The 26,358-nt window shown below is 37.7% G+C and overlaps 1 protein-coding gene across 1 annotated transcript in view; it reads left to right on the plus strand.

Annotated features, from left to right (window-relative positions):
• The window catches only part of LOC127443146 (dual specificity calcium/calmodulin-dependent 3',5'-cyclic nucleotide phosphodiesterase 1A-like), a 154,430-nt gene extending 128,556 nt beyond the window's left edge, over nt 1–25,874 (plus strand). Inside the window, exons 9-18 of the mRNA XM_051701691.1 lie at nt 2,411–2,511; nt 3,487–3,615; nt 4,343–4,444; nt 6,177–6,297; nt 8,920–9,001; nt 9,623–9,737; nt 14,307–14,455; nt 18,495–18,707; nt 21,280–21,333; nt 21,445–25,874. Of these exons, the coding sequence (XP_051557651.1) occupies nt 2,411–2,511; nt 3,487–3,615; nt 4,343–4,444; nt 6,177–6,297; nt 8,920–9,001; nt 9,623–9,737; nt 14,307–14,455; nt 18,495–18,707; nt 21,280–21,333; nt 21,445–21,461 (1,083 nt within the window). The 3' untranslated portion in view covers nt 21,462–25,874. The remainder of the gene's footprint in view (nt 1–2,410; nt 2,512–3,486; nt 3,616–4,342; nt 4,445–6,176; nt 6,298–8,919; nt 9,002–9,622; nt 9,738–14,306; nt 14,456–18,494; nt 18,708–21,279; nt 21,334–21,444) is intronic.
• The last annotated feature ends 484 nt before the right edge of the window (nt 25,875–26,358 follow it).

Genomic DNA, 26,358 nt, shown 5'->3' on the forward strand with positions numbered 1-26,358 from the left:
CTGTGTGTCAAAGACCACATGTCTGTTATTACATAATTATTGGCTCTGTACTTTATTTTTGTTTTTATACCACCGAATTCTTGTCTTGTATGATCTCTCCTTTCGTTCACTCATCTCATCTTATCTCGTCTTCTCATTTCGTCTCTTTTCCTTACATTTTATTCTCTTCTCTTCTCCTATCTTGTCCCCTTTTGTCTCTTCTCATCTTTTCTTGTCTCATTTCGCATCGTCTCTTCTCCTCACATTTAATTCTCTTCTCTCCTCTTCTCCTTTCTTCTCATTTTGTCTTGTCTCTTGTCATCTCATCTTTTCTCATTTAGTCTAGTCTCTTCTCACCATTAATTCTCTTCTCTTTTCCCTTCATTCTCTCATCTTTGTCTCATTTCGTCTCATCTCTTCCCACCTTTCATTCTCTCATCTCGTCTCATCTTGTCTCTTCTCGTCTTGTCTCATACCATCTTATCTCTTCTCCTCACCTTTCATTCTCTCATCTTGTCTCATCTTGTCTCTTCTCGTCTTGTCTCATCTCTTCTCCTCACCTTTCATTCTCTCATCTCGTCTCATCTTGTCTCTTTTCATCTTGTCTCATTTCGTCTCATCTCGTCTCATCTTGTCTCTTCTCATCTTGTCTCATTTCGTCTCATCTCGTCTCATCTTGTCTCTTCTCGTCTTGTCTCATACCGTCTTATCTCTTCTCCTCACCTTTCATTCTCTCATCTTGTCTCATCTCTTCTCCTCACCTTTCATTCTCTCATCTCGTCTCAGCTTGTCTCTTCTCGTCTTGTCTCATACCGTCTTATCTCTTCTCCTCACCTTTCATTCTCTCATCTTGTCTCTTCTTGTCTCTTCTCGTCTTGTCTCATCTCTTCTCCTCACCTTTCATTCTCTCATCTTGTCTCATCTTGTCTCTTCTCATCTTGTCTCATATCGTCTCATTTCGTCTCATCTCGTCTCATCTTGTCTCTTCTCGGCTTGTCTCATTTCGTCTCATCTGTTCTCCTCACCTTTCATTTTCTCATCTTGTCTCTTCTCATCTCATTTAGTCTAATCTCTTCCCATCTTTCATTCTCTCATGTAGTCTTGTCTCCTTTAATCTGATCTCTTCTCACTTTCATTCTCTTCTCTTCTCCTTTCATTCTTTCATCTTGTCTGATCTTATCTCTTCTCATCATGGTCTTATTCTCTTCTCTCCTTCTCCTTTCATTTACTTGCCTTGTCTCATCTCGTCTCTTTTCATCTCGTCTTGTCTCATTTCCTCTCGTCTCTTCTCCTCACCTTTCGTTCTCTTCTTTTCTCTTATAATCGCCTTTCATTCTCTCATCTCATCTCGTCTCTTGTCTTTTCTCAGTTCGTCCCATCTCTTCTCTTCACCTTTGATTCTCTTCACTTCTCCTTTCATTCTTTCATCTTGTCTCTTCTCATCTTATCTGGTCTTATTTACTCTCGTCTCTTTTCCTCAACTTTGATTCTTTTCACTTCTCCTTTCATTCTTTTATCTCATCTCATCTTGGTCTTCATCTCATCTTGTCTCATTTTGTCTCTTTTCTTCACCTTTCCTTCTCTTCTCTTATAATCGCTTTTCATTCTTTCATCTTGTCTCTTGTCTATCCTCAATTCGTCTTGTCTCTTCACCTTTGATTCTCTTCACATCTCCTTTCATTCTTTAATCTCGTCTCATCTTGTCTCTTCTCATCTCAACTTGTCTCATTTAGTCTCATCTCGTCTCCTCACCTTTGATTCTTTTCACTTCTCCTTTCATTCTTTTATCTCATCTCATCTTGTCTCTTCATCTCATCTTGTCTCATTTTGTCTCTTCTCCTCACCTTTCCTTCTCTTCTCTTATAATCGCTTTTTATTCTTTCATCTTATCTCTTGTCTATCCTCAATTCGTCTTGTCTCTTCACATCTCCTTTTATTCTTTAATCTCATCTCATCTTGTCTCTTCTCATCTCATCTTGTCTCATTTAGTCTCATCTCTTCTCACCTTTCATTCTCTTCTCTTCCCATTTTCATTCTCATCTCATCTTGTCATCCCATTATGATATAATTTTGTCTTGTGTCGTCTCCTCAGCTTTCATTCTCTTCTCATCTCTTCTTGTATTCTCTCATCTTGTCTCATTTTGTCTCATCTTCTTCTCTTGTCTCATTTTGTCTTGTCTCTTCTCCTCACCTTTTATTGTCTCCTTGTCTTGTTTTGTCTCTTCTGACATTGTTGAGATCTCTTATAAAAGTCTAGAGGTGACATGTCTGATTACTGGGGTCTTTTTCTCAGGACGAAAAATCTGAGAAGCAGGAGACTTCAGCAAAAGCCTCCATTTACTCTGTTTAAACTCATTGCTGTCTTGGAAAAAAACTGAGATGTAAAGATCTTTGTGATTTTTTTCTTTCCTTTCGGTTCTCTTCTCTTTAGCACTGGCTGACGGAGCTGGAGATTTTTGCGATGCTTTTTGCTGCTGCCGTTCATGATTATGAGCACACAGGGACCACAAACAACTTCCACATCCAGACCAGGTAATGGCATGTGAGCACTGAGACATTCATCAACCACCTGCACTGACAAACACACAGCCTGCAGTCACAATACTTCAGTGTGAGCAGGCTAAATAAAACTAGCATGAAAGAGAGAGAAAGAGGCCTTTTTTAATAAAACCTGACCAGGGACAAATAAAATGAATGAGGAAAAGGGAAAAAAAAAAAAAAAACGCACTGTTTGTGACAAAAAAGAGTGAGATAAATCATCTAAACTCTCTCGACGACTAAGGAGTATTTTTCTTGGTTTTGTTTTCAAATATTTGGATTCAAGGGTACCAAATAACATGGATGTGAACTTTTTCAGCATTAATGGAAAGTGTGTATTTACAGTACTTGTGCTTGCTAAGGCAAGCATCAAGATTACTATTGCTCATACTGATCGTTAAGGATTTGAACAAATCCCTAACCCAGAGTATTCAACTTTGGCATGTAAATTTGTGCTACAGACATGAATAATACCTCAAATCATGCAGCTTGTTTAAGAAAGGTGTGATATTACTTAAGATTTTGGCCTGGTAGACTATAAAACAGGCAAAAAAAAAAAAACAAAACAAAAAAACCCCATAGGCTTACATTGATGGAGGGACCTCAGCCATATCTAGAGCCAGAATACCAAAAAGATTTGTGATTCAGTTCTTTTAACTTGGCTACCACCTATAAACCACCCAGAACACCCTAGCAACCACATAGCAATGAACTGGCAACCACCTTTTTGCTGTTTTGCAGTTCACTCTAATTGTCCTGAAATAAGACAATTGTATTTTTAAGAGTACAATATTACATTTAGTTTGTGATAAAACTACATGCATAATAATTTTAATTGACAAGAATTAGAATAATGCTGTTTAAAATAGTTTAAGATTGAGTTTAGCATGAAAATAAATCTAAGTCAGTTTTGTTAGACCAGAATCCATATAAAAGCTGGATGTAGTGAGAGTATGTTTATTCCTTCAGGTCAGACACAGCTATCCTGTACAATGACCGCTCTGTGCTGGAGAGTCACCACGTCAGCGCGGCCTATCGACTGCTGCAGGATGACGATGAGATGAACATCCTGTACAACCTCTCCAAAGATGACTGGAGGTATCCATCATTCTGTTTAGTTTCATCCTCATCTCACTTCTTTTGTCTGCTTGACAGCATGAGTTTTATAAAAATACATATTGCGATTAGAGGTGGGAGGAAAAATAAATCGGTATTTCCAATCATTTTTATTTAACCAAAATTAAAACTCAGAATGAGCTAAGAATTATAAGTCTATAACTTGTTTCAGATCCATACAGATCTTTCGTACAGCTAATTGCAAGGAGTTTCATGCAATGATAAACATGCTGGAAACAGTGTACACTATTTTTTTTAACGACAATGCCATGTCTATGCTCTACACTACTTCTATGGCTCTATGATGAAGTAAAACTGGAAGTTTAGCACTTGTAGTATGAAGCACCAAAATCCAATAAGTGAGTAAAAGGTCACAATACATCAGTTTTAACATAATGAATAGTAATATTAACTTATTGCAACCCAGATATTGCCATATTATCATATTGCCAGGTTCCTGCTGATTCCCACCCCTAATCATGATATGTTTTAGTAACAAAGTGCTGAAACATTTTTTTTAAATGCGCTGTTCTCAGCTGAACACAAGAGAAAGAAAGTTGGATGAAACTTCTGTCAAGTTTTATAGCACAACTGAGACGGAAATGATTTAGTCTCTTTCAGAAAAACTATTATCCTCACATTTTGAAGCTGAACACTATTACTTTTTCTGGTGAGGAGAGTGTAGTTTCTTTGTGCGTTTGTGCTTTAGAGAGCTCAGGGCTCTGGTGGTGGAGATGGTTTTGGCCACCGACATGTCCTGCCACTTCCAGCAGGTCAAAGCCATGAAGAACTTCCTTCAACAACCCGAGGGGTGAGAAAACTTTACAAACTAATATCAGACATGCAATTGACAATTGCTGACATAATATAAGAGTATAAAACTATAAAATGATTGTGGATAGCATAGTTCAGAGTATATGGTCTTTAGATGAGAAATGTTTGATTTCATATTTAAAGGGGTCATGACATACTCATTTTTTATTTTATTTATTTTTTTCAGTTTTATTATCTTCCATGAGGTACACTGATAATGTTAGTTAAGGTTTTTTTTTCGCACCAAAACAGTCATAACTGAATAAAATATTATCATTTTCCACCCTGTCTTTGGCCCTCTGTCTTAAATGCTCGGTTTTGGCCTAAGAGCCTCCTTAAAACTTCACCGTAAATGCCAACTGTTATGACTGGATAACATCATGCAGCCCCTCAAATTCAGCCATATTTGAAACTCATTCGGAAGTGAATGATCAAGCTCCACAACATTATAAAACAAAATGTCAAGGTTTACACAATGCACATTCATCACATTGTATCTGAATATATTAAACTGTTAACTCAAGCACATCAGCACCATAAACTATCAAACAGTCATGACATTTGAAATACTCATGAATGAAACGGTTTACTCACAGCTTTGCAATCAGGTCCAATAGTGATTAAACTGCCCCATCCTTCAATAACAGTTCCTTTGCAAAGCTTGAATCATATTATGACTGGTTCACAAGCGATCCACGCTGATATGAGCCGAAAAAAACCCAAACATACCTGTATATAGTCCAAAGCACCATGAAACAAGTTGCGCACACACATACTGTACAGTATCATCCTGCACTAAGGTGCATATCACCGAAAATGAATCAAAACGGTCAAAGACATCCATTTAGTGCATGTTTATATACACCAACAATTAAAAATAGCACAGAGGGGTGCAAGAATGCGTCCAAGACGTGTTTGTGCTCAAAACAATAAGATGCAGCACAGCTGAATGAAACAGAATGCCGTCTCCTTTTCAGAGTTGTAACTTGACACCGCGTCTTTTAAAAACAGCGAGAGATACATGACAACTGTCAAAGACATCTGTCTAGTGCATGTTTATATACAAAACTAATTCAAAATACTCTGGATGGGTCCCCTTTGATGTTCAGGAATAGTTAGTAGGTCACACTAGGACTGACTGTCTGTCTTGTTCTCTCTCTGTTTATAAACTGAGCGCCAGTGAGCGGGGCCAAGGGTGTGATGATTTAAATTAGGCATTGATATTGTTTCTGTAGAGGTAGTCATGAATGAATGAGTCCCCTAGTGAAGTAGGGAAGTCGCGTAAATAGAGAACGTGGCTTTTTTGCAGCTTGGTTTTAATAAATGCTTTTATTGCATTGGGAATTACATTTTTATAGTAGAATGACCTCTTAGACATCAAAATATCAAGGAAAATTTGATTCCTCATGACATGACCCCTTTAAGTCTCTGACTTTTGATTGCAAACTTTGGTATCTTGGCAAATTTGGGCACAGTTTGAGACATTGAGATCTCTTCTGAAATTCCAAAGGAAACACATTTCAGTTTGGCGATAGTGTAGCTACAAGGAAATGGCTTAATAAGTATAATAAATAATTCTTTATTGAAAATCTAAAATGCAAAACGTTTCTCTGAAGGTTAGGCTTTTAGGGGATGCAAATTGTCATTGGCTCAGTCAAAATAAAATCAATAGGAATAATACTATAATAGAAAAACAAGCGTGTGTATTTGTGTGTTTTCTCCTCGCACAGAATTGACAAACCCAAGGCTTTGTCTCTGCTGTTACACACGGCTGACATCAGTCATCCAGCTAAACACTGGGATCTGCATCACCGCTGGACTACATCACTGCTGGAGGAGTTTTTCAGACAGGTTAAATGCATGTTTGCACTTGTGTATATGTGTTACACACAGAAAAATGTAATCTTGTACCATGTTTTTTAATCCTCTCTTGGTTCTCTTCCTGTTCTGTTCTGATTGCCTTTTCATCCAATCAAACGTAAGCCTGCGTGAGGATTATCAGACTGCAGAAATGAGAGCATGTGGAGAATTGTGTCATTCAAGTTTATTTACACCTGATAAAGAAACCTTGATTTCACAACAAAATCAAGCACTCCTAAAATTAAACTGTGGCACATTATAACCGTGTGACTTATCAATGCAAATTGCTTCAGTAAGAGATCGTCTTTTAAAAAATCACAGCATCTTCATATACATATTCTATAAAAACATGCATTTTTATAACTACATAATGCATGATCCATTTCAATTTGCTCCTATAGAGCGCAACAGTGCCTGCAGTCATGGTTCCAAAAGTGTTTTTCATATGTGTTTTTTCATATGGATTTCAAAAAATCCTTCATAAAAGAGTTCTAAGCCATGAACCAAACCAGCCAGCTCCGAGTTGAATCACAAAAGTACAAACTTTGATTTTGAGAAAAAAAGGATTTGAAAATTGGACAAAAAGGCAAAAGTACTTGACTTTGTACTTAATGTCTTTCATGAGGGAGTGACAGGGTACCTGCTGGTACTTAAGTCTAAAAAATTCTTAAATTCACTTTTTACTTTTATAATTTCTCTCATCATTTACTTAACCTTCATGCCATCCCAGATGTGTATGACTTTCTTTCTTCTGCAGAACACAAACAAAGATTTTTAGAAGAAAATGTCATCTCTACAAGGCAGCATAAAAGTAATCCATACTCCAGTGGTTAAATCCATATCTTCAGAAGTGATATTATAGGTGTCGGTGAGAAACAGATCAATATTTAAGTCCTTTTTTGTTTTTTGTTTTTTTGCTGTAAATCTCCACTTTCACTTTCAGAATGTGAAAGTGGAGATTTATAGTAAAAAAGGATTTAAATATTGATCTGTTTCTCACCCAAAGCGATTGCATCGCTTCAGGAGACATGTATTAAAACAGTGGAGTTGTATGGATGACTTTTATGCTGCCTTTATGTGAATTTTGGTGCTTCAAAGGTCCGGCCACCATTCACTCTCATTGAAAGGACCTACAGAGCTGAAATATTCTTCTAAAAATCTTTGTTTGTGTTCAGCAGAAAAAAGAGAGTCACACACATCTGGGATGTCATGATGGTGAGTAAATGATGAGAGAATTTTCACTATCCCTTTAAATTTCAGGGAGTGAATAGAGGAATCGCTTAAAACAGCAAACATGTGTTTTATTAGGCTGTTAATAACTATGGTAACTGATTTGCATGCTAAAAGACCTGTTAGAGTGGTACGGGATGTGCTGAGGTGGATTATGAGATATTTTTTTATTTTAAATAAATTTGCAACGTTATCAGAAATCTGATTTTTACTTTGTCATTATGGGGTATGGAGTTTAGATTGATGTGAAAAAAATAATAATTTAAAGCATTTTAGCATAAGGCTGCATCATGTGAAAATGTGAAAAATATTAAGGGGTCTGAATACTTTCTGAATGCATTGTACACTGCAAAATGACAGAATCAATAAAATAAAAAAAAAAACAATGCAAAAATATAAAACTATTGTTTTAAATTTGTTGATTATAAGTATAGAATCAATATATTTAAACTATATTGCAAAATATAGTAGTAGTTTGAAAGTGTAGAAAGATCGACTCTGTTGCGTCATTCCCGGTCGTTGCAGAGCTCTTTTGTCACGGTTTTGTTTGCCGCAATTCTCTGATTGGTGGATTCCCTCAGAATCATGGGTTGTGTAGTTCTTCACCAAGAATTCTGCTATTAAACACAATTTCTAAAGATTTAACTTAACACAATTCAGTTGAAATAACAAGACTGATTGCAGAAGAACATACCATAGATTAAAAACCTCAGAGCTCACGGTTGGTGTGACTTTATAAATCTTATTCATTGATTCTATTCAGCACAGAGCGGGCTCCATAAATATCCTTTGATAGATTGACAGATTTCGAGGACGGGAAATATTCCTATGTGTGTGTGTGTAGCATTGTTCTAGCAGATGTACACTCCAGGAGGCAGATCAATCGTGACAGCTAAAACGGGCCAAACAAAAAAGCTTGACAGTTTATTTTAGCCAGCCTACATGTTTACAAATGCCTTATATTAAAAAAAAATCCAATCTCTCTGAACCAACTTAGTGCTGCAACTGCCCATCAGCCCTGTTTGAATCTGACATTTCATAAGCATATACTATACTTGTAGTCTGGCAAGTTAGTAGTTTCTTCCCTCAATCAGAAAACATACTTGCAGGCAACAGACTGTGCTGAATTTGCTTAGTGAGGACAGCTAAGCTGGCTCAGATGGTTACAGCAGTTTTTGTGGTGACATTTAATTTAGTCTTTTTTGAAGATTTTTATCTTTAATACTTTACATTACATTTAATACTTACAGCTGTGCTGGTAAGCTTATGTTAATAATTATGCTACATGTTTGCCATCATTTTCCCATAATACAATAGTGTGTAAAGCTTTATAATATCTATGCAGTGAATTATGTATTTGTGCTTTGATTTGTGCCTTTTCAGGGCGATAAAGAGGCAGAACTCGGTCTGCCTTTCTCACCTCTGTGTGACCGCAAGTCCACTATGGTGGCCCAATCTCAGATCGGTTAGTGAAACATTAAACTATATAATTATCAACCCACCTTTATGTCATTACAAACCTGTTTCTTGCTTCAGTGGAACACAAAATAAGATGCTTTGAAGAATATCAGAGCTGCTCTTTTCCATCCAATTAAAGCATATAGTGACCAGGGGCAGTCAAGCTCCAAAAAGGACAAAAAAGCACAATAAATGTAGTCCATACATCTTCTGTGCTATATTGTAAATCTTCTGAAGTCATATGAAAGCTTTTTATGTATGGATTACTGTCATGGTACATTTATTGAACTTTTATGGTATGTTTATTGTGCTTGACAGCCCCTGTCCCCATTGACTTATATGAAAATGAGCTGCCTGAACATGTTTAGTTTTGTGTTCCATGAAAGAAAGCCAAAGAGAATTTTCTTTATTGGGTAAACTGTTCCTTTAATAAACAGCCTGTTAATACTGCAATGACTAAAACACACAGCTTACCTGCTAAATATTATGCCTAGAAAGTGTAATTATTTAAAATATCAGAGTGCAGTGGATCTTTAATTCAAGGCAAGTATTATCAAGTACTGTATTTATCAAGTTCAGCAAGGTTAAACTAAATTGCACCAAAAAATTACTATGCCATTTCCTGTAGGGTTCATTGACTTCATCGTTGTCCCCACGTTTACGGTTCTAACGGACATGACAGAGAAGATCGTCACGCCACTGATCGACGAGGCTTCAAACTCGGGCCCGGCTGGATTCCGCAGGTCAGAATCTGAGAGTCTTTTTCTTGTTCTTTTCATCCTGGACAGCATTGTTTTTTGTACGCTGCTTTTATTAAAAAGCTAATTTATGTTATTGCTATAATGAATGGAAATGAGACACAACTGCAATCTCTACCACAGACAAATTGCATTTTACATTCATCCGAGATTCCTACTGGTAACGCTATTATAATGCCTTGTGGCAAAGCTTGCATTTTCATCCAAACCCAATTCACTTGATGCTATTGCGATTATTACTGGGGAAACCAATTCAGTTCCACTCAGATTCCTCAGGCTTTTTGATTTCCACTCTAATAAAGTTTTTCTTTGAATTCTCTAAAGGTTAATTTATACATACTGGGCGAACAGGCTCCTTTTAGTTCGCCTAAAAATTAGGACATTCTTTCTTTATTTTTTTACTCAACAAACAAATTTTTAAATGTTGCCACTTGTATAAACACATGCTTTGTTCTCCTAGGATGCTTTAGTTTATTCAGGGGAAAAGAGTTTGGCTTCTTCCATTGTATAAATTAGGCTCAAGTAGGAATGTAATTCCATTGCAATTATAGCTAACAAGTAGATTTTTTCTTTTAGCAACAAATACAGTTCACTGCATATGAAGGTTTACTGTACCTTATGTCCATTTGCCCAGAATGTACTGTAAATGTACCTACAATATGGGTATAAAAGTGTATGTGAGTAGAGCGGAGTAGAAGATAAGTGGCATGATTTTGCCTGGAGCGGGTTTGTTTTCTGTCACTCCATGAGTGCTTCACTAATCCTCCATCACGAGCACAGCGCCTGTTAAAGTCCCAATCATAATCATCCTAATATAATGCATCACGATCTCAATTGTATTATGTCCCGCACTAAATAGAATTAAACTTTCAATGACCTTAAACACCAACTGAACTTATCAATTTGTTAATATCGCACAGTTTGAGGTTAATTGATTGCCATCTAAAATGTATTTTTAGTGCCATAATTGATGCAATTTACATGTGCAGATGAAGAAGCTCTGCAAACGTGAGCTGAGGTAGGGAGGGGTAGATTTAAAATATTTAAAAGAAAGTATTTAAAAGCTAGCATTTCTAAAAGTGAACGCCGCATTGGACATAGTTTTGATAGTCTTATCTTTTCTTGATATAAAAAAGTGTAGAACATTCTGAGAATGTCATTCAATCACCCTTTTATTTGTTCACAGAATTATAGGACAAAGTTCATTTAAAAATTAAATATAGGGCACTAATAATAATACATAGGCCTAATAATACATATTTTTTTCATTTGGTAGTTCATTTACAATATGTGATTTAATTTAATTTAATGGGGTTTTTTGTTTGGTAATTTATTTAATTCAATAGGTTTGGTAATGTTGCTGACATGTTTCAAAAGTAAGCTAATTTAAATAATTTAATATAGACTTTTGGCTAATACTAGTGTTCTGATAAAGCACATTGAAGCTTTTCTCCTAATAATATGTATTGATTTTACATTTAATAGGCTGCTTTTCTGCACAGAGGTTTGTGATATTTAAAAGCATACTGAAACAACTTTGCAGTGGAGCGCAAATTTTGCCATGGAGTGAACATGGAGCAGGATTTCTCTTATCAGAGTGGGGAGCGGGAAATGGACAACCTGGAGTGGTGCTGGAGCGGAGTGATTATAGAATGCTTTGAACGTGGAGGGGAAATTGTTGCCGCTCCACTCCACTCACATACACTGATACAAACAAACTGAGGGTGAAAACATACAAAAGGTTAATAAAAAGTTCACAAAGCAGCAGCATATTAATGATTAACACCAACAGAACAACAGAATTGCAATTGCTGTTGAAAAAATTTAAAAGCTCATTTAATCCACCACCCATGGAGGAAAACTGCAGCCTGGGAACAGTAAACCAGAGGCAGTGGACCTGAGAGTCTGTGCTGTAAAGTATGTATAGAGTAACTATAGTGTGATGAGGTCCACGTCCATGAAGAACTATGAAAGTTCAAAGAGTATTTGCAAGAGTATTTTGTTGTCAATTGTGAATATACACACAATATTAACTACAGTCACTATACACACAATAAACTCTAAACACAACAAAATCCAAACTTTCGGTCTGCATGCACTACAAACTCAAAACATTACAAACTACAAATGTGAAACATTACAAACACTGTGAACAACAAACTCAAGCTACACATTCTAAAAAACTTGAAACTAGAAACAAGACAAATTACTCACAAACTCCAAACATTCTAAACTCGAAACACTACAAACAACACTTTACAAACGTAAAGCTTTACAAACACAACAAACTATACACTACAAACTAGGAAAAAATTACAAACTACACACACTGTAAACTATCAAAAAGAAACACTACAAACTCATAACATTATAAACTCCAAACACTACAAACTACGCATACTGCAAACTATAAACACTACACTACATACTACACACTCTACAAACTATAGAAAGAATACACCACAAACTTTAAACAATACAAACTACACAGACTGCAAACTATAAACACTACACTACACACTTACACACTCTACAAACTATAGAAATGAAACACCACAAATCTCAAACATTACAAACTACACATACTGCAAACTGTAAACACAACACTACATAATACACACTCCACAAATTATAGAAAGGAAACACCACAAACCTTAAACACTACAAACTACACATACTGCAAACTATAAACACTACACTACATAATACACACTCTACAAACTATAGAAAGGAAACACCTTAAACACTACAAACTACGCATACTGCAATCTATAAACACTACACTACATACTACACACTCTACAAACTATAGAAAGGAAACACCACAAACTTCAAACACTACAAACTACACATTCTGCAAACTATAAACACTACTCTACACACTTACACACTCTACAAACTATAGAAAGGAATCACTACAAACCTCAAACACTACAAACTATGCATACTGCAAACTATAAACACTACACTACATACTACACACTCTACAAACTATAGAAAGGAAACACCACAAACCTCAAACACTACAAACTACACATACAGCAAACTATAAACACTACACTACATACTACACACTCTACAAACTACCTACAAACTCATCTACAATACACTACACTACTGAGCCTACACTCAACTACTCGACAAACTACACATACTCTCAAACTACTCAAACACTACAAACTACACACTCTACAAACTATAGAAAGGAAACACCACAAACTTCAAACACTACAAACTACACATACTACAGTCCATAAACACTAAACTACAAACTACACACTCTACAAACTATAGAAAGGAAACACCACAAACTTCAAACACTACAAACTACACATACTGCAATCTATAAACACTACACTACAAACTACACACTCTACAAACTATAGAAAGGAAACACCACAAACTTCAAACAATACAAACTACACACTCTACAAACTATAGAAAGGAAACACCACAAACTTCAAACACTACAAACTACACATACTGCAATCTATAAACACTACACTACAAACTACACACTCTACAAACTATAGAAAGGAAACACCTGAGCTTCAAACAATACAAACTACACCAAACACTACAAACTACACATACTGCAAACTATAAATACTACACTACAAACTACACACTCTACAAACTATAGAAAGGAAACACCACAAACTTCAAACACTACAAACTACACACTCTACAAACTATAGAAAGGAAACACTACAAACTACACATACTGCAAACTATAAACACTACACTACAAACTACACACTCTACAAACTATAGAAAGGAAACACCACAAACTTCAAAAACTACAAACTACACACTCTACAAACTATAGAAAGGAAACACTACAAACTACACATACTGCAAACTATAAACACTACAATACAAAATACACACTCTACAAACTATAGAAAGGAAACACCACAAACTTCAAACACTACAAACTACACACTCTACAAACTATAGAAAAGAAACACTACAAACTACACATACTGCAAACTATAAACACTACACTACAAACTACACACTCTACAAACTATAGAAAGGAAACACCACAAACTTCAAAAACTACAAACTACACACTCTACAAACTATAGAAAGGAAACACTACAAACTACACATACTGCAAACTATAAACACTACAATACAAAATACACACTCTACAAACTATAGAAAGTAAACACCACAAACTTCAAACACTACAAACTACACACTCTACAAACTATAGAAAGGAAACACCACAAACTTCAAACATTACAAACTACACTCTCTAAACTCTATAGAAAAGATACATTTGCACTACAACTTGTCAACTGAGAATAACTCTAACCAGATGACACACATAAACACATCTTATACAGAGAATAGTGTCTTACCACACCAACAGAGAGACAGGTATGCCAGCAACAGGTGAAACTCAGTCTCATGTTTAGTGAAGTAAAAAAAGCATATCAAACAGCTGCCTCCCATTTACAAACATGATCATCCCAAATATGCTTTTCTGTCTCTGTAATACTTCAGATTAATGCTGTTAATTTGTCCTGCCCTCTCCCTGTATAGTATTACTGCAGGAGATGCAAAGCGAAGCAGTGTGAACAGCTCAGGTTCTGATGGTTCTCTGCTCACTGTGGACCTGAAGAACTTCAAGGCCATCTGGAATGAGGAGGTTTCTCAGAACAGAGAGCGCTGGAAGACACAGGCAACTAAAGGTGAAGAAGTACACGGAGAGGTCAAGATCTATATGATAGCTTGCTAACTATTTGCAAACCGAAACTCAAAAGCAACATGACTTGGGTGTGAAATCATTTAATTTTTTTCTCTGAGTTCCACTTACAATTGTAAAGGTCCTACCCCCCCCCCTCCCACACACACACACACACACCCAAAAAAAATAAAACATTTTCATGACCCTTTTCCACTTTCTCTCTTTCTTGTTTTTCTGCTGTACCTTTAAGTAAAAATATAGTTGCCATCGCCTTATTAAATTGTGACAGATACACAAAATAATGCCGGGTGAAATGCTGTTCCCTATCTGTCACTCACTCGATGTTGTGTCGATGTAGTGACACTAGGGGTCACTCTTGGGAGCCCAAAACACCTCTGCTTTTTTTAAAAAAGGCCAATAAGAATTGGCGAGTGGAATTTGCATGCCACTCCCCAGACATACGGGTATAAAAGGAGCTGGTATGCAACCACTCATTCAGATTTTCTCTTTGGAGCCGAGCGGCTGTTATCAGTGCACTGAATTAAATTCTCTCCAAAGACGCACCTCAAAACTGTCCCTGGACTCAGCACAGCTACGGGGCTCGAGTCCCCTCGACGTGGCACCTCGAGCTCCACCCCACCACGAGGCCCCACCTGCCGGTTCGCCCGGAGTTTGGGCACGTGGCTCGCACTTTCCAACCCGTCGTGATGGCTGACCCGGACTGTCCGACTCGGCTACACGATTCAGTTTGCTGGCCATCCGCCCAGGTTCAGCGGTGTCCGCTTCACCTCGGTGAAGGGCGAGAACGCCGCTACCTTGTGTGCAGAGATCACTACCCTTCTGCACAAGGGTGCGATAGAGCCTGTCCCTCCAGCCGAGATGAAGAAAGGGTTCTACAGCCCTTACTTCATCGTACTGAAGAAAGGCGGTGGGTTGCGACCAATCCTGGACCTGCGAGTACTGAACTGGGCTTTGCACAGACTCCCGTCCAAGATGCTGATGCAAAAATATCATGGTTACTTTCGTAACCTCCATTCCCTGATGGAGGGAACTAGATGTTGTGTCGATGTAGTGACACTAGGGGTCACTCTTGGGAGCCCGAAACACCTCTGATCTTTGAAAAAGTCCAATGAGAATTGGCGAGTGGAATTTGCATGCCACTCCCCCGGACATACGGGTATAAAAGGAGCTGGTATGCAACTACTCATTCAGGTTTTGTGCTGAGGAGCCGAGACCAGGTCCCGGCCATTTCAGCGGGTAGTTCAGCATTGTGGCAAGAGGGACACAATGTCTCGTTCCCTCCATCAGGGAATGGAGGTTATGAAAGTAACCAGGATGTTCCCTATCTGTCACTCACTCGACGTTGTGTCGATGTAGTGACACTAGGGGTCCCTATAAAAAAACGCCATAACTAGTTGAACTGTGTTACATGAAGTGGCAGTGTGTGACGGGCAGACTACTGTGTGCCTCGTAGCCAGCACACCAGGCCAACACGTAACCTCCCCCAACACTCTTTATGAGCGTCGAACAGTCCTTCAGGACAAGTCGACTGCTCAACAAATAGGGACAGGCTGGCCCAGCCGAGGCCTCTTTTCCTTCTCTTTACTCCCCAAAAAGAGTGGAATTTGTTAACTGACTGGAAGCCCTAAGTGTCTACGTCGGGGGGGTGTCAATCTCAAGGGGAAGACACCGTGGAGACCACACCCCACCCAAAAAAGGGGGAAATGATTTTATGGAAGATATAACACATGGGGTTACCTATGGGGAACCACCGCATGCGGAGCACCTACCTCAGTACAGGGCCTTACCAGTGCACTTACTGAGCTGGCAGCGAGTTTCTCCACAAACTCGACTGCCACAGGGCTAAGGAGGAAAGTCATCTAGGGATCACAGTCTGTGAACACTACTGGGAATCAAGAGCGCACATCTTCCCCTGAGCTTGATATGCCATAGTGATGGCGTCAATGACCCAGTGGACGATCCTCTGTTTGGAGACAGCGCTTCCTTTCCGCTGTCCACCAAAGCAGACTAAGAGCTGCTCGGAGCTTTTAAAGCTCTTCATGCGATCCAAATAGATGCGTAAAGCTCGCACCGGACACAGCAACGCCAAGGCTAGGTCTGCCTCCTCCTGGGGCAGCACTTGCAGGTTCACCACCTGATCCCTAAAAGGGGACGTGGGAACCTTGGGCACATAGCCCGGTCGGGGTCTCAGGATCACGTGAGATTAACCTGGACCGAACTCCAGGCACGATTCGCTGACAGAGAACGCTTGCAGGTCCCCAACCCTCTTGATGGAAGTGAGCACAGTCAGGAGGGCAGTCTTGAAAGAGAGTGCCTTAAGCTCAGCTGACTCCAAGGACTCAAAGGGAGCTCCCTGTAGACCCTGAAGAACTACAGAGAGGTCCCACGGGGAACGAGGCACGGTCTAGAGGGGTTCAACCACCGACTGATGATCAAGTCGTGCTTCCCCAAGTACTTACCATTTACTGCATCGTGATGAGCCGAAATAGTGGCTACATACACCTTCAAGATGGAGGGGGACGGCTACCCCTCCAACCTTTCCTGCAGGAAGGAAAGCGCTGATCCTACTGCACATCTCTGTGGGTCTTCCCTTCGGGAAGAATACCACTTAGCAAACAGACACCACTTCAAGGCATACAGGCGCCTTGTAGAGGGAGCCCTAGCCTGAGTGATCGTGTCTATCACCGCAGGCGGCAGGCCACTTAAGTCCTCCGTGTCCCGTCCAAGGGCCAGACGTGGAGATTCCAGGGGGGGGTGGGGGGGTAGGCTGTCGTGAGGAGCGTGAGATCCGAGAACCATGTCTGGGTGGGCCAGTAGGGTGCTAGTAGGATGACCTGCTCCCCGAAGCCGACCCCATGTGATATCTTCCGCAAAATCTTTTCCCTATCATTAAACTGTGTCTTCCTTGGGCAGAGGCCCCTCTGCCCCCGGTCGCCATCCTTTGTAGAAACTCCTTCGGGTATGACCTTCCGTGGGACCTCTCCACATGACATACTTCCGACAAGACTTGGTAAGACCATATGATGTATTCCACTCAAAATACACCCCCCCCCTTTTTGGGTGGGGTGTGTCTCCACGGTGTCTTCCACCTTGGGAGGGACACCCCCCGATGCAGACACTTATGGCTCCCAGTCGGTTAACAAATTCCACTCTTTCTGGGGGAGAAAAGAGAGGAAAAGGGGCCTCGGCTGGGCTAGCCTGTCCCTATCATTGGGCAGTCGACTTGTTCCTGAAGGAACATTTGACGCTCATAAGAGCGTTGGGGGAGATTACGCGACGGGCTTGTGCGCTGGCTACGAGGCACACAGCTTCTGCCCATCACACACCGCCAGTTCATGTAACACAGTTCAGTTAGTTGTGGCGTTTTGTATAGGGACCCCTAGTGTCACTACATCGACACAACGTCGAGTGAGTGACAGATAGGGAACGTCGTGGTTACTTTCGTAAACTCCGTTCCCTGATGGAGGGAACGAGACGTTGTGTCCCTCTTGCCACAATGAAATGGCCGGGACCTGGTCTCGGCTCCTCAGCACAAAACCTGAATGAGTGGTTTCATACCAGCTCCTTTTATACCTGTATGTCCGGGGGAGTGGCATGCAAATTCCACTCGCCAATTCTCATTGGCCTTTTTTAAAAAAAGCAGAGGTGTTTTGGGCTCCCAAGAGTGACCCCTAGTGTCACTACATCGACACAACATCTCGTTCCCTCCATCAGGGAACGGAGGTTACGAAAGTAACCATGACGTTTTTGCAACTTAGTTTCAACAAAACTTTGTGGACTGGGAAGGAAGTTTTAGAAGTTATAGAATATTGTCACACTTAAATTATCTCGTGTTTTATTTTGGAGGAATAAAGGGAGTGATCACAAATTCTAAACCTGTATATCTATATATGTTTACTTTGGTAAAACTCTAAATCATCAAGATAAATGTTTGAAATAAATCAATGTTTTTTTTTTTGTTGTTTTTTTTTTTTTTTTGCGAATAGTGAATAATGCACCTCCTGCTGTGTGTTTGATAACAGAGATGGAGGAGAAGGCCAGGCGAGAGATGGAGGAGCAGCAGGAAGCAACAACAAAGAACCAGGTGCAAAAAAAAGACCCAGAGACATCAGAACCGAAGCAGGACGGGATGGGACAGGACAACCCAGAGACAGGGGGGATAAATGGACCTTCGGAAGAAAGCCCCCATACTGACAAACTAGATGCAGATAAAGGAAACCAGAAATTACACAACGGTATGTTTTATTTTGGTGATTAGTGATATTGTATAGAAAATAAAAGAAATGTGATTGTTATCAGTAGAGGTTAACGGATAGTGGACTTGGCTGATACGATAACTAAGTTGGTGTAAAAGGCAGATAAGCGATTATTGGCCAGCTGTTTTTTTTAAATAAATTAATAGAATGTTAAAAAAACGTAGTCTTTCCTTACCATGACATGCACTGACACAGAGGCTACAAGAGTCCACAATAAATTACAAATGGAATTTAATATTGCTAAATCATATTTTTTTAAATATTTGCAACTTTCCCCTTATCTCAATGGATCAGATTAGATGGCACCTATCTGAGGTTGAGGATCTCATTATAAATTCTTTGTCAATAAAAGGCATTATCTTGAAATATACAAATCTATATCATTACACACTGCACATGCATTAATCCCTTTAAAGACTTACGGGAAAATGATCTATCTATATCTGTTAGTGATGAACATTGGATTCAAGTTTGTAAAAAAAAAAAAAAATTTATCTACAACTTCCATCAATGTAAAGGAAGCAAATTACAGATGTATTATTAAATACTATTTAACTCCGGTTAAAATGCATAAGATAAATAAAAAAAAAAAAAAAAAATTTTTTGTTTTGTTTTTTTTACTTATCAATTGAATAGTATGGAGGTTTTTTTGGTTTGTTTGTTTTTTGTTTTTTAGGGGGAGCCTTTAATTGTATTATAAGTTTTGTTTGTAATTAAAATATCAATAAAAATATAAAAATAAAAGAGTCAAAAATTAATTAAATCCCAGATGCAGTTTATTTTGCAACCAAAATCCCAATAATTACCTGAAAAAATAAAGATTTGCCACATAAAGTGGGACTTTTAACTATAAAACAAGCCTGAAATACACCAGGGATTTTTTATTTTGAAATGACGTAGCCTTGGCTCCGTTAAAATTGTCTATATGTAAGTATTTACCACATTAAGCTTTTTATAGCCTATACTGTATGTTCACCAGATGAAGGATTTTGTATACTCTGTCACACTATGTTTGCAGAAATTACACACCTTAGGGATCAAGGATAGTGGATTTTGCAGATACCGATAACTAAGGTGGTTGAAAAGGCCTATAACCGATTAATCGGCCGATAGTTTTTAAATTTTATTTATAGAATGATTTATAAAAATGGTCTTAGTCTTTTCTTACTATGACAGGCACAGATACAGAGGCAACAAGAGTCCAAAATAAATAAAATCCCAATTATAATGAGAAAAAAATTTGTTTTGAATGAAATGGATTTGGTGCATGATGTGGGACTGAACTATAAATGAGCCTGAAATACACTGGGGACTATTATTTTGAAATGAAGGAGACTTGGCTCCGTTGCAATGCTCTATACTAAAGTATTAACCAAATTAAGCTTTTTATAGCTTATATATTCACCAGATGATGGGTTGTGTGTGTGTGTATATATAGATATACTGTATATATATATATACACACACACACACACACACACACACACACACACACACACACACACTATATATATATATATATATATATATATATATATATATATATATATATATATATATATTGTGCAAAAGTCTTAGGCACATAAGATGTTTCACAAAAGCATTTGTCTTAAGATGGTTATTTATATCTTCAGTTTAGTGTGTTAATAGGAAATATAAATGTTAGACTCCCAAACATTACTTCTGCAAATAGAAAAGATAAGAATAGAAGAACATCTACAACAGATGTCATGGCCCCCAAAAAGCCCCCCACTGAACATCGTGTCAGTCTGAGATTACATAAAGATATAGAAGCAATTGAGACAGCCTAAATAGATAGAAGAACTGTGGCGAATTCTCCAAGAAGCTTGGAACATCCTATCTGCCAACATCCAAGGAAAACTGTTTCCAGGCGTAACTAGGAGAATTGGTGCTGATTTAGCTTTTTTATGTTTACTGGACTTTGTATGACATTAAGTGATAAATGAAAACTATTTATGTCATTATTTTTGAAGACATCCTCACTATGCAACATTATTAACAAGTTCCTAAAACTTTTGCACAGTACTGTATATACTTTATACACTGTATAAGATATGAAGTTGGAGACACGATATGTGCGCTGATGGGGCACGTTTCCATATAGTTGTGTTTTTCATTGCATGCCCTCGCTTTAATTTAGATACTTGTGTATCTAATAAAAATAGCAAAATATGCATTGAAGTGAGGATAAAAATATGGATGAATATTGCCAATGATAAAAGATTAAGAAACACGGAGAAATTTACAGATAACCGAAAGTGGCAAAAAACAATCATTAGCAACGATTAATCAGTAAAACCAATATATTGGTCTATACGTAGTAAATACAGCCAAACTAGCATACTATCTAGTAAATACATAGAGTATGTGAAACATTGTACAATGCGAAATTTTAAAAATAAATAAATAAAAAAATTCCGACAGTAGAATGCATTTTCTTTCTTTCTTTCTTTTCTTTTTTTTATTTCAAGTGGACTGATGTCTCCTCTCTATTTTATTGAATCAGTGAATGTCTGATCTCTGTGAACAGGAGAGGTGTCTGGGGCAGAATCATCAGCAGATGAAGATGAGATAACACTCAAAGGTAAACATACACACAATTATTCTGTTGTTGTTTTGCTAATACATAAAAGTGATCATGCTATTCTCCCTGCTCAACTTTTTTCCATTCATTTTAATATTCTTCTTTTAACAGAAACTAAAAATGCCTAGAGTGATGTACAGTGTTGTCTGGCAATTAAACACAGAGCTGTTATAACTTGCCCCAACTACTGTCCAAAGGACAATGATCATTTCTAAAGGTACTCAGCGCCCTCTAGTGGAAATGGCTAACGCTTACATCACTTTGTGTTTTACCTTTATTCTCTCCTAAACCTTCGCTGAGATCTCCAGACTTTCATAAGACTGATCTTTGACAGTGAGAGGGCTAAAGGCAATGCTTTTTACAGTCTTAAATCTTTTGTTTTAAAGAATCAGGCCACAACATCAACTCTAAAAGAGCTGGTAAATGACAAGCATGCATTAGCTGAAACAATGTTGACAAATTAGGATTCTTTCTAAAACAACCTTCATTTGTAAATGCTTTTTATGTTTATCGGCATGTGTATAAGCCCAGCTGTGATTCGTATCTAAATACAGCTTGTGTTAAACTCTAAAAAATCAATCATCTCAGCTTGTACCAGGGATCAATATTCATCCAAATCTGCTTTCTGGCTTGACAACACACTGTAGTGATGTTTTGTTCAGCTGTTTTAAATGCGCTTTACTTGAAACAGACTGATGTATTTCAGCAAACATGCTCTGATGGAAAGACTCTGAAAATGTTATCAAAGCCTCATTTGCTAATAGAGGTTGCGTAAATGAAATCCTGAATGTGTATATATACAGTTGAAGTTAGAAGTTTACATACACTTAGGCTGAAGTCATTAAAACTCATTTTTTAACCACTCCACGGATTTCATATTAGCAAACGATAGTTTTGGAAAGTCGTTTAAGACATCTACTTTGTGCATGACATGAGTAATTTTTCCAACAATTGTTTCAGACAGATTGTTTCATTTTTAATTGACTATATCACAATTCCAGTGGGTCAGAAGTTTACATACACTAAGTTAACTGTGCCTTTAATCAGCTTGGAAAATTCCAGAAGATCATGTCAAGCCTTTAGACAATTAGACAATTAGCTTCTGATAGGCTAATTGGCTAATTGGAGTCAATTGGAGGTGTACCTGTGGATGTATTTTAAGGCCTACCTTCAAATTCAGTGCCTCTTTGCTTAACATCATGGGATATTTAAAAGAAATCAGCCAAGACCTCAGAAAAAAAATAAAAAAAATAAAAAAAAAATGTGGACCTCCACAAGTCTGGTTCATCCTTGTGAGCAATTTCCAAATGCCTGAAGAAACCACATTCATCTGTACAAACAAAAGTACTCAAGTATAAACATCATGGGACCATGCAGCCATAATAACGCTCAGGAAGGAGACTCATTCTGTCTCCTAGAGATGAATGTAGTTTGGTGTGAAAAGTGCAAATCAATCCCAGAACAACAGCAAAGGACCTTGTGAAGATGCTGGAGGAAACAGGTAGACAAGTATCTATATCCACAGTAAAACAAGTAAAACGGATCCAAAACCGCCATAAAAAAGCCGGACTACTGTTTGCAAGTGCACATGGGGACAAAGGTCTTACTTTTTGGAGAAATGTCCTCTGGTCTGATGAAACTAAAATGGAACTGTTTGGCCATAATGACCATCGTTATGTTTGGAGGAAAAAGGGTGAGGCTTGCAAGCCGATGATCACCATCCCAACCATGAAGCATGGGGGTGGCAGCATCATGTTGTGGGGGTGCTTTGCTGCAGGAGGGACTGGTGCACTTCATTAAATAGATGGCATCATGAGGAAGGAAAATGATGTGGATATATTGAAGCAACATCTAAAGACATCAGCCAGGAAGTTAAAGCTTGGTTACAAATGGGTCTTCCAAATGGACAATGACCCCAAGCATACCTCCAAAGTTGTGGCAAAATGGCTTAAGGACAACAAAGTCAAGGTATTGGAGTGGCCATCACAAAGCCCTGACCTCAATCCAATAGAAAATTTGTGGGCAGAACTAAAAAGTATGTGCGAGCAAGGAGGCCTGCAAACCTGACTCAGTTACACCAGTTCTGTCTAGAGGAATGGGCCAAAATTCCAGCAACTTATTGTGAGAAGCTTGTGGAAGGCTACCCAAAATGTTTGACCCAAGTTAAACAATATAAAGGCAATGCTACCAAATACTAACAAAGTGTATGTAAACTTCTGACCCACTGGGAATGTGATGAAAGAAATAAAAGCTGAAATAAATCATTCTCTCCACTATTATTATGACATTTCACATTCTTAAAATAAAGTAGTGATCCTAACTGACCTAAGACAGGGAATGTTTTCTATGATTACATGTCTTCCCCATAAAATGAGTTTAAATGTATTTGGCTAAGGTGTATGTAAACTTCTGACTTAAACTGTATATTATTATTATTGTAAATTAATGTCATCATTAGATCCAAAAGCTGTATGAAGTGGCAGTATTTCTAATCAAGCACATCTTTGTACAGCTATGAAGCAGAAAAAGCCTGACTTGACCTAAGATTTTCCTTCCCGCTTACCTACAGATGCCTTTCTTTACCTAGTCTTTCTGAAACTGAACAGAACTGAAATGTCTTCTACAGGAAAACACTTATAGAGAAACTAGCGGTCAATAGACAACGTAACTCTTATAAAATCAGAACATTGTAGCGTGCCGATCATAACCATATCACTGTGCTTTCTCCACAATACCTTGATATCACATGAATTACATCCTTTTTCTGATTTCCTGGGATTTATGTGACATGAGCACGATATAGCACTGTATTTCAGCATATTCCAGTCTATCTTAACTATCTTGTCTGTTACGGTTACCTAAACTTTCCTGTTATTCAGTCAATTAAAATGACATTATGGTGAAAGATATTAGGGTGAATCTTAAACCTTTAAGAACATGTAGAGGTCACATTACACCACCCAAAAGAAAAGAGCAAGGAATTATATTTTCCATAATGTAAATTAAGCCTGTTTTAGGAGCATTACGATTTTTTGCATTGTGACGTTATTTTAATCACAATTAAGCAAATTATCCCCCGAAATCGCATGTTTTACTTTTGGTAATTTTTACAGAAATAATTACTGCAATTGAATTATTTCGGTAACACAAAAAAATAGTAATCCACTACATATAACTAATTCTTTATCTTAAATTGTAATCAGATTACTTTACTAATAACTTCACTGAAAAATCAATCACATTACTAAGTTACTTTCTAAAACACTTTTCCGCTTAACAAATTAAAAATAATGTTATACACTCGGCACCTCTCATTTCTCTTTCACAATGACTCGTTATAGGGCTATAATTCATGTATTCTACATAAATAATATATTAGAAACAAGCATAACCCTATAATGTACTTAAAAGTAATTAAATTAATTGAAAGTCAGTAACTCTAATCTGATTACAATAATTTAAAATGTAATGCATTACACAACTTTTACAGTTCGTTTACAGTAACTAATTACTTTGTAATTGGATTACACCCAACACTGCACTTTATGTTTAACACCGCATTATATTAATAAGATTTATTGTTTAGCTAGAATTAGGAGGAAGTGATCATAATATTCATATGAATAATTTAACATTGCAAAATGTCTTAATGTTCCTAAAATATGTTTTATTTTCATTATGCAAAATATAACTTCTTATTTATTTTTCTTTGCACTTTGGAGTGAAATGTGACCTGGATGTAAAATTCACCCATTAATAAATAGTTTAAAAATGTAACTATGCTCTTTCAATATTATGATGATTTTTTAAATCTGTTGTGCTGTAAATATGGTTTCTCTGATCTTTTTTTCTTTGTTGAATGAGTCGGTGTGGATGAGATATGCGACAGATATTGCATTAATTGATTTTGTGTTTGTCTCAAGTTGCTCTCGCTGGATGTAATGTTCTGACAGTATAAAGTGAGTCATGTCCAGCTTCTAAATTGTATTTTTTTTTATTAATTTATTGTGTGACTACAAATCCTTTACAATTCTTCCTCATTCTACATATTACTGCCTCTCTACTGGCTTTGGTTTGTGTTTCATGTATATTATTTACCAGCATTATTAATGTATATGTTTTTTTTTTCTAACCGACAAAATTAATAACATTATTTTCCCCCATAAAATAGAAGCAGACAATATGTATTTCTATTGGAATGAAGCAAATGGTCACTTTATTGCATTGGGTTACATTATAATTTTTTGTTTGTTTACCTGTAAAGCTTCCTCTAGCTTCAGACTACATAGACAAAGCAGTTTCAGGCGATGGGACGGCTGAATGTGACAGCTTGTGCAGAATGATGCTACAGCATGTGTGCGCGTGAGTGAATGTGTGCATGTGTGTATGAGTTGATCGTGTTCACTTTGTAAATGTTAACACTGTGATCTAAAGTGTAAAGCCATCCCCATGATGTCTGTTTTTGAGCATGGCACAGAGAGATACACGCTACTATATTCCTCTGCGTCTGCACAACTGTGATTCACAATAAACATCAACTTAAAGGGCTCAGAACAAATGTGCTGCTTTTTGGGACTGTGGTGTGTGTGTGTGTGTGTGTGTGTGTGTGTGTGTGTGTGTGTGTGTGTGTGTGTGTGTGTGTGTGTGTGGAGAGAGAGAGAGAGAGAGAGAGGTGAAGAGGAATTAAAGGAAAAGTTCACCCGCATCTTAATTTACTCACCCTAACCAGTGAGATAAGAGCTTCATGTCATTTTTCCAGAGTCGCTGCAGATGCTCAATCCAGTGCGTTGGTGGCACTAATCAACTGGGAAACACCGGCATTGGACGTGTAGCTGATACACACCCCCGGAAATTAAATACTGAAAAATAAATTGTTGCAGTCCCAAGGGTAAATGCTGACAGAATTTTCAAATAAAATTTGTGAACTACTCCTTTAGTAGAAGTGTTTACATTAAAGGCATGTTCTGGGTTCAGTAACAACTTAAATTCTATTTTTACCATGGAAAATAATTAAATAATTTTCAA

This window comes from Myxocyprinus asiaticus, chromosome 6 (genome assembly GCF_019703515.2).
Source record: "Myxocyprinus asiaticus isolate MX2 ecotype Aquarium Trade chromosome 6, UBuf_Myxa_2, whole genome shotgun sequence".
Lineage (NCBI taxonomy): Eukaryota > Metazoa > Chordata > Actinopteri > Cypriniformes > Catostomidae > Myxocyprinus > Myxocyprinus asiaticus.